Source organism: Rattus norvegicus, chromosome 7 (assembly GCF_036323735.1).
Source record: "Rattus norvegicus strain BN/NHsdMcwi chromosome 7, GRCr8, whole genome shotgun sequence".
Classification (NCBI taxonomy): Eukaryota; Metazoa; Chordata; class Mammalia; order Rodentia; family Muridae; genus Rattus; species Rattus norvegicus.
The window spans coordinates 30,966,997-30,988,197 of record NC_086025.1 but is presented as its reverse complement, the minus strand read 5'-3'; the positions used below and the strand labels follow the sequence as shown (position 1 = coordinate 30,988,197).

Genomic DNA, 21,201 nt, shown 5'->3' with positions numbered 1-21,201 from the left:
TCTAAGAACTTTATACAAGGAAGCTGACATCGAATCCCCTGTTCCTCGGACAAGCCAGAAGTTGGGAGGCTCAGAGAACAACTCCAGGTGTCGCCTGCCAAAGTGGAGGAGGTGCTGTTTCAAATGGCACTTTAATCAGCCAAGAGGAGACAGGATCGGGGTGGGTTGGGGTAGGATGGGGGTGGAGGGCTGGGGCTCACATCCTTACTGGACACCTGAGCTGCCCAGAAGGGAAGGTGTTCCTCAGGGGGGCCAGAGCTGTGGCTGTGGCCTCCGTCTTTATAATGAAGCCCTCCATGGCCGGTCTCCACAGCTTGCTCAGAAGAGCTATTTTCGCTCACAGCCAAAATCAGCAACAGCAAATTACGCTGCAAACCGTGGCGAAGGCGCCCCCTCTGCACGGCTCCCAACTCCGGAGCGTCCATGCCGAGATCGACTTTTGATCTAGGCAGCGCGTCCCGGGCGCACGGTGCAGGGGACTCGGCTGCGAGGCTGGGGACGCAGCAGCAATGCAGAGCCCCGCAGGTGGCTGTGCCGGGAGCCAGATCAAGGGAGTCCCGGGAGCCCCCCCGCAGGCAGCGTGCGCTCTCTGGCGGGGAGGAGAGCCGGACGGGCTACAACGTCGTGGAATAGGGCTGACTAGCTCCGATTCCAGCGGTGACACCGCGTCCCCGGGCCGCAGGTTTTCCCCGGACCTTCCCGGCGGAGAGAGACCGGCGATGGGTTCCGCGGTGCTGTGTCTCCCAGCCGACCCGGCCCGCACCCTCCCCACGCAGACTCGCACCCCCACGCCGCCCTGTGCGCGCCCTCACCCGGCTCTTGCAGCGGTGGTGCCGGCCGGGGTCGGAGTAGGTCCGGTCCACAGTGAGCGCCGTGTCGCTGCCCGGCATGTCTGCGCTTAGACTGACAACTTTGCGTTCTCGGGGGCCGCCGCTCCACTCGGCGCCGGGTGGCAGCTGCCCGCCGTGCTCCGCTCACCCTCGCCCCGGAGCCGCGGCCGAGGGGGGTGGCGCGGGCGGCTGCAGCTGCTGCCGACACCCCGCGGCCCTGCGCCGCCGCCGCTGGGGTGGGGAGGCGGGCGACAGTCTCCGCCCCTTCCCCCGCTCCCCGCCCCTGCGCCCCGCGCGGCGCCTAGACCCGCTCCAGGTGCCCGGCTCAGCTGCCCTCCCTGCCTGCAACCGGGGCCCACGCGCTCCCACGGCTCCCACGCCTCCCCCGGCTCAGATGAGCGATGCCGGCACAGGTTATGGACCCACTTGAGTGTGATAAAAGACGGGTTTGAGCATGAGGTTGCCGGTACCTTAAGGGCTGCCTATATAAATATGAATGAAATATATATGTATATATATTTCACTCAACAGGACACTTACTTGCTGGACAGCTACGCTGGACCTGGACAGTCGGCTAAAGATTCCAGAAGGGAGGGACATTTTCCCATCTAGAATTCCACAGAGCCGCACTCCCACTGTGTTGTGTATCTTAATTGTGCTTGTGTGACTCACTGTGTTGTAAGCTACTTTGAAACCCGGACATCTTTTCACTTTAGCGTTCTCTAGTCTCAGCGAGTGCTCCCTGCCCACAAAGGATCTGGAGTCTGAGAGAAAAAGTACTGATTGGTAATCGATGGGGTATTGGTTGCCTAACCCCAAATTCACTACATAAGGTCCGGTTATGTTGGAATCCACTCTGAGACCGGATTGGCAGGTTTAGATCACTGATCCTAACAGGCCCAGAGTGCACTGTGATCTGCCTACAGGGAGGGGAGGAGGTGTTTATCCCCTAGCTGGCTGAGGCAAAACAGGTCTGTGCATTTGGAAAACAAAACAAAACAACACCTCAAGGTGTCGGTTTAGTAGGTGGTTTCTGGCACAAAGGTAGAAGAATGGAGACTGGGGTCTGGGGCTGGGGTTGGGGAGGGGCTGTACTTTAAACATTAAGAAGTTTAGCTTTGCTTTGTGGGTGTTTGGCAAGCTGCCGGGCTTCCTGAACCAGGACTTGACAAGATCAGAACAAAAGTCTAAGAGGTCTGTGAGAGGCACTGTGAGAGGCACTGATGAAGGATAAGGAACTCCGGCTAGGAGGTCATTACAGAGACTGAGGATGACCTGACCTACGTGTCCTGTACAAGGAGACCAGAGAACCAAAGCATGTCTGCTCAATGGAGTATTAGACAAGTGTAGCAGATGCAGCAGCCCTCTAACTACGGAGTCATTCTAACATGTATAGTTAAGAGAAGAAAAGCAAGGTGCCGGATAATATAGGGTGTTCTACTGTTTATTGAAAGTGCAATGTGTATCAGACAGACAGACAGACAGGCAGGCAGGCAGGCAGGCAGGCAGGCTATATACATGGCACATTTCTGACAAGATTAAAAACTACAGAAATAAGAGAACAAGCAGCTGAAGTTAGGAAATGGAGACTGGGCAGTACAGAGCAGATGGGAGGGTTGGTTATTGATCTTTTTTTTTTTTACTATGTACGCATCTTAAACATGGTCACATATTAACTACACAAAAAGTAGAGTAAGTTATTAAAACTTAAGAAGAATCGAAAACCCAATCTAAAGCTATTTAAGGGGAAAAAAAACCCCTTTACAATAAAACACACACACACACACACACACACACACACACACACACCAGGCCCAAGAGATTTTCAGGTAAATTCTTTCAAGCAAAAGATAGAGATTGTGTGTGTGTGTGTGTGTGTGTGTGTGTGTGTGTGTGTGTGTGTGTGATTTCAGTCATGATGTCCAGAGAAGCTTCTGTGATATACAATATTGAGCAGAGGTTTAGGAAGTGAGAGAAACAGTAGTAGCATGAGGGTTTGAATGAGAAAGCCCCCCCATAGGCTCATAGATTTGAATGTTTGGTCACCAGGGATGGACACTATTCAAAAGGTTTTGGAATGTGGTCTCCTTGGAAGTAAGTCACTGGGAGTGGGATGTGAGGTTTCAAAAGTCCATTCCAAGTCTAGTGTCTTTCTCTTCTGGCTGCCTATGGATCCGGGTGTAGAGCTCTCAGTTCCTTCTCCAGCACCATGTCCACCTGAATGCTGCCATGCTTCTCGCCATGATGACAATGGACTAAACCTCTGAAACTGTAGGCAAACACCAATTAAATACTTTTTTTATTGAGGTTTGGTCTGTTGCTATGTATTGTAATGCTACATTCTGTACCAGAAGCTTTTGTTGTGCAAACCTTGTTCCTTCATTTAAAACTATTGGTTAAATAAAAATGGCTACAGCCAATTACTGGAGAGGTTAGAGGTAGGTGGGTTTTCAGTTACCTGGCTGGAGGTTGCAGAGAGGGAGAGAAGGACTCAGGAGGAGGAAGAGGAAGCTGCCCTGGGAGGAGACGACCCTGAGCACATGGCCAGGGGAAACAGAAGTATTTGGGGTCCACAGGAAGTAGCCAGGTCAGCAGTTAGAAAAGTAGATTAGGTGTTACCCTAGTAATTACCAAAGCCAAATAAAATTACCCATCGTCCCAGTCTCTTCATTTGTAAGCTAGACGGGGATATTAAATTTAAACTGGTTTTACTACACTTTTGAAAAGTCGTGGTCAGTGTGTCTCTTCACAGAGGTGAAACACTAAGACATGTTGGAGTCTAGGAATTTCACATAAATGAGCAAGTCAAGAGTTTTGCAGCAAGCACAAAGAGAGGAGCTCAAGGGAGAGCAAGGAGAAGGGCCATGTTCCCTCAAAAGCTCATGGAGGATGAGGGGGAAGGGCTGCCTCAGAGGATGAGACCATACAGGGACTTTGAGGCCATTTTCAGAACTTTGAGTTTCATCGAGAGGAAAACAGAAGTTTATGAAAAAAAATTTAAGGAATTTGCAGCATAATTTGCCTCTTTCACATAAGAGAAGACAGATTCTCTCACATGGCACACAAAAATCAATACCAGGTCGGTTTTAAAAGCAAGGGTCTTGAGGGTGAAAGCTTAGCAAGAAGTTTGGCGACCTGAATTCAATGCCTGGCACCCATGTGGATGTTCTCAAAAGTGGTCTTCTGGTCTCTGTACATACAGCTTGGAACTCGATCTCACACACCACACACACACACACACACACACACACACACACACACACACACACACACAACACGCACACACACAATGTAAAATTATCCTTTAAAGATAAAGAAAACAAACTTTTTCTGTAACTTCAATTTTATCTCAAGTCATAAAAAGCAGGTTTCCCAAAGCGTAAACAGCAAACATTTAACAACCTTTAAAAAAACATGCTAACAGCATTAGAAACACATTTCTGTCTAGGAGAAGAAATACTAAAGTGACAACAGGCGTCACAGACTGAACCCCAGCTTTGAAAAAAAGTCAGTTCACAAACACTCCTGAGGAAAAAAAAAGATCCAGCCACAAAACCTGCAAGCACTCTGGGTTCAGCATAGAGATTAAAAATACAAAAAACTTACAGGGAAACAGCTTATTTCCTTAGGAAAACAAAGTCATTCCAGAAAAATATTAAGAAACATATAAGCACTGTAAACCTAGCTTTTACACACACTCTCTTTCAAGATTACACTTGTAAAGCCAATGCAGGCATTATGATACACACCTTTAACCCGGGACAGGCGTTATGGTACACACCTTTAACCCAGGACAGGCATTATGGTACACACCTTTAACCCAGGACAGGCATTATGGTACACACCTTTAACCCGGGACAGGCATTATGGTACACACCTTTAACCCAGGACTTAGGAGACACAGGAGGGTGGCTCTTCTCTAAACCGTGAGTCTGAGGCCAGGCTCCTCTACATAGTGAGTTCCAGAACAGGCAGAGTTTTGCAGAGAGACCATCTCTTTTATATATTACATAAAAAGGCAGGCAATAAATGTGATGTTTTTAATCCCTAAGCTTGGAATTCAAGTCATAGCTAGGAATACTTTTGCAGATAATAAAGCTTGACAGTCTGTTACTATCAAGTCCTCATGCCAGCATAATCTTTCAAAGATCCTTCTTACAATCTAATGGGTTTTTCTCCTCCTCATTCCCGTCTGATACTGGACTTGTCTCCCAGCTACTTACAACTCCTTAGCAAGTACAGTGTGTGTGTGTGTGTGTGTGTGTGTGTGTGTGTGTGTGTGTATGTGTACACACACATTTAGCAAGGCCAGAGTGTCAGAGTGTTCTGGGAGCTCTCCAACATGCCACAGTGGGGTCTTGATCTGTGCCCCCGCAGGCCTCAAACTTGACATCTATATCCAGGTGTCTCTTAGAGGTTCATCCTGGAATGCTGACACTTAAGGAGAAAGATTCATCAAAACTATCGGGCTCGTTCACATCTCAACAGAAAGACCATGTTATTTATTGATTTAGCTCCTTTAGAATTATTTCAACAGCCACAATAGCCATTCTACGGGCGCTCATACAAAATATTTTTTTAAGTATACAAATTAGGCAGCACAGCAGCGAGCTCCCCGGGAAAGGAAGAAAACAAGTAGTGTTTATCACTGTTTGGTTCTCCTTTGGAGAGAGGACCCAAAGACAAAACAGACCCTTTGGAGGCAATGCCAGCACCTAAGGAGAGAGGTGGTTTAGATGAGGCAGGCTTGACAGGGTCCCGCGACTTAGTCACAACCAATTAGAGTCACCCCTGAGACTGGCTGGCCCTCCCGGGAAAGAAATGCACCTTCAGTGACTATTGCTAAGCCTTGGAGGGGAGGCCTGTTGCCATGATAAACATCCTCTATACTTTACAAAGACAGCCTCCCTGGGAAAGGATCATGCAGTGGAGAAAGGCTCCATCTTGACTTGTTAGAGCACTAGAGGCTGCCTTTTCTGTCGCCTGTTGCTATGTGACAAACCACTCTAAAAGATTGGCTCACAATAACCTACTATCTTTTGTTGGTCCGTTGGTTCTCAACTGAGGATTGGATAGCCCTCCTGGGGAGGTGGCTTTCCTCTGTTCCGTGTGTGTGTGTGTGTGTGTGTGTGTGTGTGTGTGTGTGTGTGTGTGTGTCTAGGGCTGACCAAACCTCTGTCCCATTCTTTATGTTCACATATTATCTTAAATCAACTTTAATGCTAACAGCCTCTTTCACCAACCCCATCTCTGCATGAGGATACTTAGATTCCATGACATGGTGGCTGGGTTCCAAGAGATTAAAATCAAAACTGCCAAATCTCCCAAGGCCTACCTGGAGCTGGTGTCAACACCGCTGTGACATTCAGCTGGTCAAGGTGAGTCAGACAGATGGGGAAGAGGCTGCTGGCTGCCATCTTGGCAGTGGCTTCACCACCCTAGCCATACCTATCCCTTCTTTTTCAGAAGTGTGCTCCTCTTTTTGCTTAGGGCATTTGCTTAGGTTTCTGACTCATGTAAACTAAGGGATCCTGGACAATAAACCCAGCCTTTGGTGTTTTCTATGGGCAGAAAGACGATGAGAAGGGCATCCTTTCAAAAGAAAGCAAGAACTGTGGCTAGCGCAGATGGTATATTAACAGAGAACCCTAGTGGGGACACGGAGTGCTTGCAGGCCATTGTCGCTGCAGCTTCCCTATGGTCTATGCCAGGCGGCCTCTTGTGAATGGTTTTAATTACTGCCTGCACTGATGTTAATAGTAAAAGTTACAGGGTCTTATGAAATTTAAGTATTTCAGGAGAGGATTTCTATTCCCTCCTCACATTCTAGTTTACCAGAAGGAAAGGATTATGCCTCCTTCTGGATAAGTGTGTCTATTCCTGCCAGTTCTTAGCACTGTACTCATGTTCATTTGTTGGATGGATGGATAAAATATGAATGGATAAATGGATGAATGACAGATGGATGGATGGATGACAGATGGATGATGGATGGATGACAGATGGGTGGATGACAGATGGATGGATGGATGGGTGACAGATGGATGGATGGATGGATGGGTGAATTATGGGTGGATGAGGAATGGGTAGATGATGGATGGATGACAGATGGATGGATGGATGACAGATGGATGGATGACAGATGGATGATGGATGGATGGATAATAGATAAATACATGGATGGATGATGGATGGATGATGGATAGATAAATAGATAGATAGATAGATAGATAGATAGATAGATAGATAGATAGATAATAGATAAATACATGGATGGATGGATGGATGGATGGATGAATCCAACATATTTTTCAGCATCTTCTTGTTTTATAGACAGTAGAGTGTTAAGAAACAACCAAGGTGTATGCAGAAGACAGTGTTTGCCTTCAGAAGGATTGAAACATTTCCTGAATGGTAGATGTTATTAATTTTGAGATATTCTATAGTTATTGACGTTTGTGACTTTCCAGTTATTTTATTGAACAACTTTGATGAGACAGGCTCTTATGAACCATAAAAAGGAATATAAAAGGAGAAGGATTCCATGAAGGCGCATTCTGTCTATTCCAAGAATCACCGTCCGCCCCATCCCCTGAAACCCACTACAGATGCCAAGGTTGTCATTTTCTGGACACAGGAGGACATGGTCTCTTCATAACTCTCACCTCCCAGAGTAGCTCAGGCTTGCAGTACCTGAAGTCTGATTTATTAGTGAATAACCAAGCCTTTTGTGAAGGAAAGTGTTACTCTCTTTTTATCTTCTATTTTAATTAAATTATACAGAAAGTATTCCCTTCAGGGAAGAAATTTCTAAAACTAAAACCAGAGCCTTTCCTCCTTAAGTTTTAGAGCTAGAGTGAGCAAATGAAAGGATACTTTGTATTTTAAAAATTTATTCAAATAGTTCAAATTAAATACATTATGCTCAGATATATATCTGATAGCAAAAGTTGAAGATGTTTAGATTGGGGCCTGTGGTGGTTTGAGAGAAAATGGCTCCTATAGCCACATAGGGAGAGGCATTGTTAGGAAGTGTGGAGTAAGTGTGGCTTTGTTGGAGTAGTTGTGGCTTTGTTGGAGTGGGTGTGGCCTTGTTGGAGTGGGTGTGGCCTTGTTGGAGTGGGTGTGGCCTTGTTGGAGTGGGTGTGGCCTTGTTGGAGTGGGTGTGGCTTTGTGGGAGGAAGTGTGTCACTGTGGGGGTGGGCTCTCAAGTCTCTTATGAGATTTGCCATTGTCATAGAATCTCTTCACAGCAATAGATATCCTAAGACAGGGCCCAAAAGCTGCTAGGCCTATTGCAAGGAAAACTGCAAGCTCCAATTTTAATTACTTGCTTTATTGCCAACTGCAAATGACCACCCTTACAGTTAGCTTCTGATACAGCGTCACCCATATGACTATACAGAAATGACTTCCATTGTTTACTTACAGTCAGCAATGATCTGGCACAGAAGCTCAAAACTTCCACTTTGCAATATGTTGCTAAACGGAAGAAAACACACACAACAAAGTGGGAAGACTCAAATTGACACAGTAGGCTGGCCACCTTGCCGCCCAATATTCCCAGTGCCTTTTAAAGCAAATGAAATGAATCCATGTTCCAGATTCCCAAGAGCAATGATTATCAAAGAATACGCTACAGGCAGCCTTCAGAGGTACCGGAGCTCTGCTCCAAAGTTTTGCCTCTGTGTAGATCTGAGGCTATGTTAACAAGAACAAAAAAAAAGAAAGAAAGAAAAAAAAAAAACCAAACCCATATTTTACCTCATTAAAGTCTAAAACTGTTGCTTTTGTGAAAGAGCTTGTTAAGATGAAAAGACAGCAAATATTAACATAACCATGTATCTAACAAAGACAAGTGTCTAGAGTGCATTATGAACTCCCCAGAGAGCTGGGTGTGGTGTCATGTCTTTAATCCCGCACTTGGGAGGCAGAGACAGGAGCATCTATCTATGTGAGTTCCAGGTCAGCCAGGACTACAAAGCAGCATCCTGTCTCAAAAAACAAAACAAAAGAGAATTGGTATTGTTTTGTTTTGTTTGTTTGTTTTAAACAGGGGTTGGAGATGGCTCACTGGGTAAGAGAACTTATTGTTCTTCCAGAGGAACCGAGTTTAATTCCCAGCACCCACCTGGTGGCTCACAACCTTTTCTTTCAGGGGATCTGAAACCTTATGATGTACCTACACATATGCAGGCAAGACACCCAAAAAGATAAAATAAAATAAATATCTAAAATATGTTAAAAGCTCAAGAATTCCTTAGGGTAGTACTGTGTGTGTGTGTGTGTGTGTGTGTTGTATGTATGTATGTGTGTGAATAGTGTGTATATGTGTGTAGCTTGTGTGCATGTATGTGTTGTATGTATGTATGTGTGTAGTGTGCATGTGTAGTTTGCATTTCGACACATATAAGAATGGTAAACAAGGCAGCTCAAAGCAATGATGTATTAATAATAAAGCTGGATCTATGAAGAGTTGGTAATTTTAAAAGAATCCTTAGTAGGATTACAGGAATCCTTAGTAGGTCTACAGGTTTATACCACCGGCCCCAGTAGTTTGGCAGAGTTTACAAGACTAAACTGTGCAAGACCATCTGACCCAGCAATTGCACTACTGGGCGTTTACCCCAGAGAGAAGAAAACGAGGTTATGCTGATACCGATCCGCAACTGTCTACAGCAGGTCAATAGACCGCATCAAAACCCAGAAGCAGCCCAGGGGTCTGAAGAGGCAAATAAACATCCATGTCAGGGAGCACACGGCATGGAACATCCATGACGGGGAGCACACGGCATGGAACATCCATGACAGGGAGCACACGGCATGGAACATCCATATCACGGAGCACACGGCATGGAACATCCGTGTTGCGGAGCATACTAAAGGAAAGCAAACTACTTCTATGCAACAGCGTGGATGGGGCTCCAAGAAAATGTGCCACAATAAAAGCCAACCCCCAAAGGTTGCGTACACCACAGCTTCTCTTACATCTTTGAAGTGCTAACACTATAAACAGGGAGATGAGTAGTGGCCAGGGGCTGGGACCTGAAAAGATGGTGGTGGTGGGCGATGGGTATGGTTACTGAAGGGCCACATCGGGGCTCCCATAGTGGTGGGACCATTTTGTATCTTAGGAGCAGTGGTGGGTAGAATTATCTAGGCCATTAAATAACCGAGAACTAAGTTGCACACACACGATACGCATAGGTGGTCCCGATTTCTGATAGCTTGACTTACAATGTTTTCACTACAAAGACATGAAAGCAATGTGCATCCTGTAGAAACAGTGCCTTGCATTTTTGTGTGAGGAAAGCAGATGCCATCATTGTGTGTGTGTGGAGGGCAGAGGATCAATCGCTTGCTGGAATCGTTTCTCTTTCCACCATGTGGATTCTGGGGATCAAATGCATGTTGTCGAGCGTGGTGGCCAGTGCCTTTATCCAATGAACCATCTTGTTGGGCTCTGTGTGCTTTGATTTTTAATCTTTTCCTGGGCTAGCAATTTGCAGCTCAACGCTTTCCTGCTATGCCCAGCAGAGGAAGAGAGTCGCACGGCCATGTCAGCCACACTGCAAGGTTTGACAGTAAACAGAGCTTCGACTTAACAATATTTTCTACTTACCACAAGGTTGAGGAGTGTATAATCCCATTTAAGTAGAGTATCAGTGTGTAAGTAGATTTGGAAAATCTAAACAGACAGGAGCATACACTAAACATTACTACTGTATTTTATTCAAACAACAGTTGTACAAGGTACTACTACAGGGGCGGGAGAAGTAAAGGGTGTATATGGTCTTTCAATATTATTCCTTACAACTATGTCTGAATCAATAGTAAACTCATAATAAAAAGTTGAACTAAAAGATGCAAAAGGTTGTGATGTCCCTTTGCCCCAGGAAAAACTCCAGATGTGGGAAGGAAGGGAATCAATATAGTAAGGGGGAGCCTTTGATATAGGGATGCTTTCCTGGAGCTGTTGTCTGCATATACATGTTCTTCTCACATGGTGTAGAAGCTCAGGGCCGGGGGGAGGTTGTGTGTGGTGCTCATTAATGTAATTGGGAACATCTGTGTCTGGCCACACTGTATGCTGTGTCATAACCCAGGTCAACTATGAGAGCCAGAGGCTGTGTCCCCAGATCACCAGTGCTATGCACAGGATCTGGCATCGGGCACTAACCTCTATAGGGTTTTGTCATAAAAATAATTGAAAATTAAGCCCTGATTTGGAAGTAAGCATATATCAAACTTCATAGGTTTGATTCAAGGACCTTTCAAAGCAAATTGTTTAGTAAGATTTTTTTTTTTACACTGCGAAGGTGAACAGACGGTTCTCTAATCTCTTGGTACCTCACTGCTTTGGGGTTATGGCCTTGGTCTGAGCTTGTGTTTTATATCACATTCACACAGGTTATTACAAAGTGACCACTCATATTTCTCACCTCTTGACCCTGACATTTGGAAGCAAAGAGTTCAGTTGTCTGGTTACGGCGTCTGTCCCATGGCTATCTCCTGTTACCCTTTCCTAGAAGTTCATGACAATGTTACAAAAACAGATTTAAGAAAGTGCTTTCCTTTGCACCTGGCACAGAATGTTCCATTCACTTAAAGTGTGTGGCATTCAGTTAAATGTGTGGCTGTGGCCGTGATGCTGGCTCCCCACTTCACAGGGCCACAGAGAAAGCTGCATTCTCTGCCCAGGAGAAGCCTTTTCAACAATCCCATGCTGAATCTGAAGGATGAGTCAGCCGTGCCCTAGGAACACAGTACCAGGGATCTTGCTTTGTACCCGACGGGCTTGAGCTGCAAGCTGAGGGCGGTGGGAGAGAAACTGTGAAAGAAGTGTGAAGAGGTGTTTTACACGGAGCCCTCCTTGTCCACCTCCCTCCTTGCTCATCCCTGTCTTCCCTGAATCCCGAGAACACTTGTCCCTTACACCACTCAAGCATGTGTATACGGTATGACTGATCTTTCCAGAGGCCGGATTGGTGACTGGAGATAAAGGGTGTGGGGTCTCAATCTTGGTCTCGCTACTGTGGAAGCTTTGGTCCTGGGAACTGTATCAGGAATGTAACAATCGCCCCTTCTCACACTTCTGATGCAGACAAGAGGATGCTCAGGAATCACTTAGGAAAATAAGAACTCAGCAAAGTTGTGGGAGATGAAACCGAACCCAGTGCCTGCCTTCACGCGACGCCTTTTGTCCCTTCCGGTGAGAGCTCAGGGATTTCCGGTGAGAGCTGAGACTTTTGCAAACCTTCCAAAAAAAGGGAGGGTTCGTTTCAGTGCCGAACTCCATCTTCAGAATTGTCAGAGGGACTAGGAAGAAAACAAGAGACTCTGGATCTGGGCCTGTCCAGGTCCGGTCCTTCACTTCTGTCCTCGCTGTTGCTACCACTTCAGAACTTAGAGGCTGACAGAAAGGAGGAAGGCCACTTCCCCCTCCCAGCTCTCATCAGCTCCCTTCAGTCACAAGCCATGACTCCCACCTACAAAAAGTTTCGTTTCTCTCTACGTTTTTATCAAACAATTCCGCTACTGGGAATCTGTCCCAGAATAAGACAATACTGGAAAAAAAATCATACCCAAGTTTACCCATCAGTTTTTATCATTCTGAAGGTTGGGGGTGGGTGGTTCCCAGATTTAGGGTTCATAGAGAAATAAGGAATGCTTATATAAATTGGGATATAGTAGTACAAAATATAGCAAGGCCAGTGGAGATTATACTTAAGAAAGAGCAGTTACATAAGGAAATGTTGATATAGTGATACTACGACTTTGTTATGACAAGTCAGGATGGCCTTGCCGGACTAAAGATGTCTGAATAGTATTAGGACCATTAGTGATGTTAATGACCAGAACACCATAGATCCTCACACCCAGCAGCTCCTCTCTCTAATGTTATCCTAGAAGGCTTACACCAATAGGACACACACACACACACACACACACACACACACACACACACACACACACACAACTGTTCACAGCGGCCACAGCCTATGAGGTAGATAGGTACGATTATTTTCCCACCTTCCTAGAGGCAACCAGGGTCTCTGGGCACATTTAACCAAAAGTGTCCAGCTAAGGATGAGAAAAGTAATATACAAATGGCAGGTCACCGGGACTCCAAATCTCCCTAAGGGATATCTCCTTGGATGACTTACTTTCCATTTACAAGCCTCAGCTCTCCCACCGGGAGATCAAGTCTGTGATGGAGCAAAGAGAGCTTGCCCAGGGAGAGAGAGCTCCAGAAACCCGGAAACAAGATGGTTGCAGGCCGCCCCACGGGCTATTAAACCTGCATAAGCATGACTTGTCTCTGCCCTCATCCCACTTGTCTAAGCTTGTTCCAAGGTGTTCAGTAAATAGTCACTACTCATAAAAACCCCATGAGGAATACTGAAATATGCTACATTTTTGTTTTCTGTTCTTCCTTTGAGAGGGGAAGAAATCTAAATAGGGCCTTAAGCAATCCCTTTGACATTAGCCTTCATCTGAAGGCTTCCTCTCTGTCTTTTCTACCATTTCTAAGCACTTTTAGAGTTTTGGTTTAGCAGTGTGAGTTTCACAAAATGAGAAATGGCCTCTCCTACAACACTGGAAGTGGACACACTTCTCTGCGAGCATTGCCAAATGCGCTCTGCCGTGCTGCCAAGTTTCCAAGGGTTTCCTGTGGCTGTTATTTCTCACTGCTTCTCTGCAGATCGCCTGTGGCTCAGGCATGCCCGGTTCCTATTTCTACCAGGCCATTGATAGCCCTCTGTCCTGACCGAGTAACAGTAATGTCTTTTACAAAAGGAGAGAAATGCTATTACATATAAGTTGTGGGGTGGTCCGTAGGCAAACGTCCTGGATCACATGTGTGAACACAAACATGCCCAGGGAGGAAGCATTAGAAATGATCAGAAATGCAAAACACAGCTAGAGTTAAAAGCAACGACATTCCCTTCGGTTCCCTGAAGTGATCCTTTGGAGGGAATAAAGAGAAAAATAAAGGAAAGATCCGAGAAGGTGCTGATCTGCTCATACAACTCGATTTTGAGTTTCTGTTTCCCACCAAGAAGCATAAGTCTGTGAATTCCCCCAAAGCCTCTAGACACTCGTGATTACAGAACTATTTTCTAGGCATGCTCCAGTGAGATAAGGCTTTCGCCATCTAGGTCTGTAAATGGGATCTCGCTCTCCGCAATCCAAAAGAACCAGACCATTTTAGATCCAGATGCTTAAAATGCAGATTACCAATCAGAATTCATATAATCCACCAAAATCTAAGTTCAGGAACGATTACTCCGAGTACTGGGTCTGAGTATTTCTGTCCTTTAGATATCAAGATTAATTACATAACTGATTATTGCCCAAAGCTCCAGCACCCGGCAGAGAAGAGGAGGCCACAGAGTATGTGAGACACGCCTCTTGTGAGTGAGGGCTGAGTTTAAACTTTACATAGTTTATGCACTGAAGGTCAGCACCAACAAAGAATGTAAAATATCATTAATGCAGGTTAAATATTCCTTATCCAAAATGCTCACGGCCAGAAGATTGTGGATTTTTTTTTTAATTTTGGAATGTTTGCACAGACATAATGAGATGGCTTTCAAGTCTAAACGTGAACTTTACCACGTAGCCTGAAGGTTGATTTTGAACAATTTTTCTAATACGTCTGCACTTTCGCATGACTGCTCTGTCATGTAAGGTCAGGTGTAGATTTTTTTTCTACTTGCCATATAGCATTCAAGAAGTTCCAGGTTCTGGAACATTTAAAAAAATTTTTTTATTTGGAATAGTTTTGTTTTTACATGGCTATGTGACAATATAAACAGAAAATTCCACTCTGTGTTACCTATTGAAATATGAAAACACAACTGATCAGTATTTCTCTACCTCATATAATAAAACAAATATAATAGAATCAAAAGTATATTAAAGGTAGGATTTAGATCTATTAAAAAAAAACCCTATATCCATAGTTCTTTATCCCAAGTGATTCATGCCAAAATCACTTCCTGTGAGGGTTAGTGATGATCACCTGGGAAATAGGCCTCCGGGATTGTCTGTGGGGAGTATCTTGATTATATTAAATTAAGTGGGAAGCTCTGCCCACTGTGGGTGGCACCATCCCCTGTGCAGGGATCCCGGCCTATACAAATGTAGAGAGTAAGCCGAGCATTGTGCATGCCTTCACCGTCCGCCACTCTCGACGGTGGGTGTATATTCCTGTCCCTGTGACTTCCCCGCCTTTGTGGACTATAACCTAGGACTGTAAGCTCAACAAATCTTTCATCCCTTGAGCCTCTTGTGTCAGGAAGAAACTAAGACACTTCCCAGGAACCATGTTATATATAAAAGTATTTTCTGTAGCTTAGTTCATATTAAACAGTGTACATACCTATCACATTTCCTCCTTCTAGATTATGATTTTCTTTTGAGCCAGAGGACTCAACATCGTTTAAAATCCGTCCATTCCCAGCATGGTTCTTGCGGTGGAAATCCTTCTCTAAATGTTTGAGGATTTGAATAATGTGTATACTGATGTGCTTTAAACACTCATTTTTTTTTCTATAAAAGAAAGCCTAAAACTAATATTGAGGTATTCTGTGCTCGGGGAGGGAGAGAAGCATCATAAAACAGATGGCAGCGTCCCCTAGATCAGTCGATAGATAAAACAGGACTCTATCAAAAAGGCTTCTCCGAAAAGCTGACAAGCTTATTTAAACTTCAGTGGAAGAAGAGGACAACTCGGGGAGGATGAATGGGAGCTGCCTGGATGTTTTATCAGCAACAATAATAAAGTTCCCATGACCAGGAGCAGGGATGCCGGCCAAGGAAGAGCGAGCTCAGAGGAGACGCATGGCAACCAATGGGGGAGGCGAACAATTAGTAATTAATGAAGAAAATTGGAGGACACAGTAGAGCACTGAAGACAAAATCAAAACCCAGGGTGCGGACTTCTCATCCCTGAGAGGCACTGGCCCAGCTTTCTAATATTGTTGAGAATCCACTGTGGTTCCAACTAGGTTCTATAATACACAGTCCTACAAGATACTCTCCCTTTTTATCCAATAATTGACGTGAACAAAAAGAAAAAGAAACAGAAGCAACGTTTTTAAGAACTTGACTGAAAGATGGTTATACAATTGGGTCTACAAACCATTCGGGGTTTGGTTTTTTGGTTGTTGTTGTTTTTTTTGTTTTTTTTTTGTTGTTTTTTTGTTTTTTGTTTTTTGTTTTTTGTTTTTTTTTTTTTTTTGGTCTTTTTTTGTTGTCTGTTTTTCTTTTTTGAATAGAGACTGAGTCATCTGTGGCTTAATGAAGGCCAAAGGTTTAGAACTGAGACAGAGGACACCAAATACACATGAACAGATTTGACAACTGCACCAAGCACTTCAGAATTATTAATTATTAATTAAAATTAATTAATTTTGCAGCCAACTGCGAGAAGCTGAAACTCTTAGTGACTGACCGAGTCCAAGCACCACACAAAGCCCCTCTCCACACGGGCATCCGAGTTAACTGAGCTGAGCTCAGTACTCTCTCCACTCACCCCCAAACTTTAGCCTAATCCATATTCCACTCACTCAGAGCATTGGACACCCTCAGCATGGTGACGGCTATCTCAGGATGCCTCACGGGCGTGAGACTTTTCTGCGCGCCACACCCATGGTGCCATTTCTTCTTTTGTTAGGAAAAGATCAAAAGTGTGTAAGCACACAGGTTTCCGGTCACACCTCTGTTAATTCACTTTCTGCATGGGTGTGGTTTCACCCTGTTTCCTAAAGTCCCTGCCTCATATTCTCCTGACTGGTCTTCCCGTGGTCTCATGACCAGACCTCTGCTAGACTGCTGTGGGCCCCGGACTGGGAGGCTTAAACAGCAGAAGCTGTCCTTCCATGGCTGCCCCTCCATCCACACAGCACCCTGGTGTCTGATCCCCCCCTCTCAGAAGAACAGCAGTCATAGCAGAATCAGATATGATTAGATTAACTGACTTATTTTAATTTCATTATGTCTGCAGGGACCCTCATCCCGAAATGTCACATTTAAGGTCCCCGTGGCTAGGCCTACCTAGTGGGGGTATTATTAGGGTGACACACCTCAGAGTGATAGCCATGCTGTGGGATGGGGAGCAGAGGCAGCCGGGCAGAAAGGGTAAGGCTCTAAACCTACTGAACACTCGGCAATCCCGGGGGAAACAAAGCCCTGATTTCCTAAGCCGAAAATGGTTCATTTTGATTAGCCCCCTCCCCCCCAAACCTCCTCATCTAATTTTACATAAAGACAGTTACATAAAGAATCTCACCCAAAAGACATAGCAGGAGAGGTAATGATCCATTAAATCTCCCTGACAGCTCCAACTGAACCCCTGGATATGAGCTACGCCCTCCCCCTACATCGAACATTCGAGAAGAGTGGACCGAAGAGAGGGCTGTGTGCGTGCGGAGGAGCAGAGAGGCGGGGGACAGGGGAAGCCAGTGAACAGATTGCTAAAGGATGAAGCTCAGTCAGGAAAATACCCTCTCGACTGGGAAGTAAGAAGATAACATTACAGCATGATGCTGTGAGGGAGGGACGCAGCCGAAGGAGGGAAGAAAAACAAATACCAAGAATACCAAGATTTTATCTGCCTCCCTCCCCCCCTTTTTTGGGGGGGAGTGAAAAATAATCTCACAGGGGATGGGGGAGTACAGAATCACAGGAAACAACGCAGCAGCAACTGCCAGGCCGGCAACCTTCTCCTCACACCTCCCGTAGATTTTTCAGGCCACATAAATGGTGTCCTCCCTTCTTCTCCCAAGACTCAAATCTCTAGTTAGCAGAGAAATCCGAGACTCGGGAGTCACCAGTCTGTATCGTGCCTAAATAAATACATTTAAGGAGTTGTGGCCAAAGACGGAGTTTTGTAATTCCGTATGGATTTATGTTGAATTTCTCACTCTGCTCCAGAGTCTTGCATCCAGGATTTGCTTGCCTGCCAATTTGTAGGTAGTTTATAGCGGTTTCAAAGTCCCTCCAAATATGCATTTCCAACAGATGGGGTTATTAAATGCTTCGTGCAAACAGTGACCCATAGATACGTGACCGCGCACTAGCGGACAAAGCCGAGCGCCTCTCTGTTCACTCTCGTTCCAATAAATATTTACGTCCTTCCATGCGCCCATTTCAGAACTGCAGGATACGGGATTTTCCTGCTCTTTTAAGACAAATGCAAGGAATTGTAATGCTCTCTGGGTTTTCTAATCAACTTGTTCTCAGAATAATTTATCGATAGCAGGCACAAGGAACGGGCCCAGCTTATGGTTGGTGCATGTTGTCAACTTATATATCAAACATAATACGTTACCGATATCCTTTTCCAAGTTGGAACAATTTATTTACTTATGTCTTTTTTTTTAATTTTATTTTTCTCAGATATTTTATGTATTTACATTTCAAATGTTATCCCTTCTCCCCTCCCATAGCCCCCCTCCTCCTACTTCTATGAGGACGCTCCCACTCCCACCCACCCACTCCCAACTCAACGCCCTGGTCATTCCCCACACCGAGGAAATGAACTTCACAGGACAGAGGGCTTCTCCTCCTCTGTTACATATGTGGCTGGAGCCATGGGTCCCTCCATGTTTACTCTGGTTGGTGGTTTAGTCCCTGGGAGCTCTGGGGGGGGGGGTCTGGTTGATTGATATTGTTGTTCTTAATATGGGGTTGCAAACCCCTTCAGCTTCTTCAGTCCTTTCTCTAACTCCTCCATTGGGGTCCCCAGACTCAGTCCAATGGTTAGCTGTATACTTATATTTTTATTACTTTGTGTGTGTGTGTGTGTGTGTGTGTGTGTGTGTGTGTGTGTGTGTGTTTGCCGTATGTGTGCCAATACCGGAGGAAGCCAAAAGAATGTGTTGGATCTCTTAGAGCTGGCATTAAAGGCAGTTGTGAGCCACCTTATAGGGATGTTAGCGAGTGACTAAACTGGGAACCTCGAGGAAGCTGTTTTAACTGTTTAACGAGCGAGCCATCTTTCCAGTTGCTATTTACTTACGCTTTTTAAAGCCTAGAATTGTAGAACTTTCTAGAATGAATGATGTGGACAGTGGTGACTTTTTTTCTTTAAACTTGGAGAAACCGAGGGCCAGATATACAAAATGGAAGTGGCGGACCTTGGGTCGGATAAGAGAGAGGAGACAATGCTGGCTGTGTGGACACTGCTGGGCAGACAGGCTACAAGCCATGTGCTTTCACAAACACAAACTTAGACCAAGCCCTCTTGTCATCACTGGGGAGAAAACTGAGCAGGGTTAGTAATCATGTCCATTTAAGCGTTCTTTAAAATGTGTTCATTTTATTGTATGTGTCTTTTGTCTGTCTGTCTGATGTGTGCCCTGTGCATGCTTGGTACCATAAAGGTCAGAAGAGATCATAGAATCTTCTGGAGCTAAAGCTATGGATTGTTGTAACAGCTGAACCATCGGTCCAGCCCCAGAACTGCTCCCCCAACCCCTTTATAAGTGAGTACCAGAGACCACAGGCCAGCCTTTCTCTGTTCCCACTTTCTAAGAGAGTGAATAGAACCGAGTTACATTATTACGTTCAAAAGTGATACTTATAACAGCATTGCACAAACTTGGCATGCTGGGTATCCCTGTTGTCAACTTGATCACATCTGGAATAAACCAATCCAAAATGAAGGTCACATCTGTGATCCAGATCTTAAAGCTGGAAGACACAGGTTTGTGATCCGTATCTTGAGGCATAGTGGCCATGAAAAGCTTAGGCCCAGGCAAGGCGGTACACGACTTAAATCCCAGGAGACTGAGGCAAGCAGATCTCTGAGTTCAAGGCCAGCTTGGGACAAAGCAAACTCCACATTCAGGTGTGATGGTACCCACCTTTAACCTGGGCCACGCTTCTGCCTAAGGCCTACAGAAGGGCACTGGAAGAAGAAAGATTTGTCGTTCAACACATTTGTTGAAACCCACTTCTTCAGGATCCTAGCTTAGACAGAAGGCCAGCTAACATACCCAGCCTCGTGGGCCTGAGCAACTACTGGACTCCTGGACTTCCTTCACAGCTGCCCATTGCTGGGTTAGTTGGACTGCAGACTGTAAATCACTCCGATAATTTCCTTTAGGGTATGGAAGCAGTCGTAAGTTCTTTGACTCTAGAGAACCCTAACCAAGACACTTAGATTTGGTGGCTTCTTGAGAACCCTTGTTTTATTTACTACTATTCAATCCAAGTTGCTTCTGGTTTCTGTTTTGGTCGCATGGCTGACATTTAATGGAGAATGTGTGGATGGATATGTAATTGGGTACGAGCGAATAAAATCCTGACCACCCGACCTGATTGGTGATGGGAATTCCACTGATGTCTGGGTCTTTCCTCTTGAATGCAATTATTTAAGTGAAAATATAACATCTACTTTTCAGCCTACCTTTCCTGAAAAAGAAAATGTCCTGAGTATAGTTTACATACTCCCACTCTAATGCCCATGGAGACCCAAAAAGGGAGAAGAATCAGCCGTTGATGGATTGAAAGTCAAGACCATCTGATATTAACAAGCACACCTCCCCCCCTCTCTGGTAATGCTCCCTGGGCAAAGATAGGAATACCTACAAAAAGTACAGTATACATGTTAAAAACACATCAAGCATACTAAGGCAGGTTCTCTTCATGGAACTTGGCGTCTTAGTTGAGAAACATTTCATCAAACTGAGCCCCGTTTCCTGATTTCTGTGGTCCCACTAATTAGAAGCTGTTTTACTTGGCAGAGGATACAGTCTGTGTGAGACAGTTGGGAAAGTTACTTATCTACAATTATTAAAGACAGCGGACCACAGAACTAACGAGACCTAATATTTCACATATCCTGACTCAGAGTGCTATCCTCAAGCCCCCATTTGGAGAGTCTGAATTGCATGGGGGATTGGGGCAAGAGCCTGACCTATTACCACTGACACAGAAGTATCTTAAAGGGCCAGTGTCCTATTCCGAGCAGCTAGCCGAGTGCATGTAATAGTTTTTCAAAAGGCAGCAGGCGATACTCATCAGGGGACTCTGTGCTCCGCTCACATTTAATGAGCAATTTCAGAGTCTGAGATTAAAGCTGGTTTCCCCTAATAATACTCAATTTTCTTTTGAATCGGTGAGAAGATCTAAGTCAGGCTTGGGTCACCCTCACCAGAATGGGAACTGGAAAAGCAATGAGCTTCTTTTGTTTTTATGTCATTGTGTCCGTAATTAGGCTTGCTTTTTTCCCCCCCTCTTCTCTTTTCTTCTTTTTAAAAAAGCCTGACAAAAGTCAGCCACAGAAACCTTGCTGTAGTTTGGCAATGCAGAGAGCTGGCCGGGCCTCTTATTATTCTGCTGCGATCGCAGATGA

The 21,201-nt window shown here is 45.1% G+C and overlaps 1 protein-coding gene across 19 annotated transcripts in view; it reads right to left on the bottom strand.

Annotated features, from left to right (window-relative positions):
- Positions 1 to 21,201, bottom strand: part of Tmcc3 (transmembrane and coiled-coil domain family 3) — a 277,437-nt gene that overhangs the window by 70,691 nt on the left and 185,545 nt on the right. Inside the window, exon 1 of one of the 19 annotated variants that reach the window (NM_001108084.2) lies at positions 813 to 1,065. The exons of the other annotated variants lie outside the window; for them this stretch is intronic. Coding sequence (NP_001101554.1) covers positions 813 to 890 — 78 coding nt within the window. The 5' untranslated portion in view covers positions 891 to 1,065. Of the gene's footprint in view, positions 1 to 812; positions 1,066 to 21,201 lie in introns of those variants that run through there. 19 annotated transcript variants of the gene reach the window in all.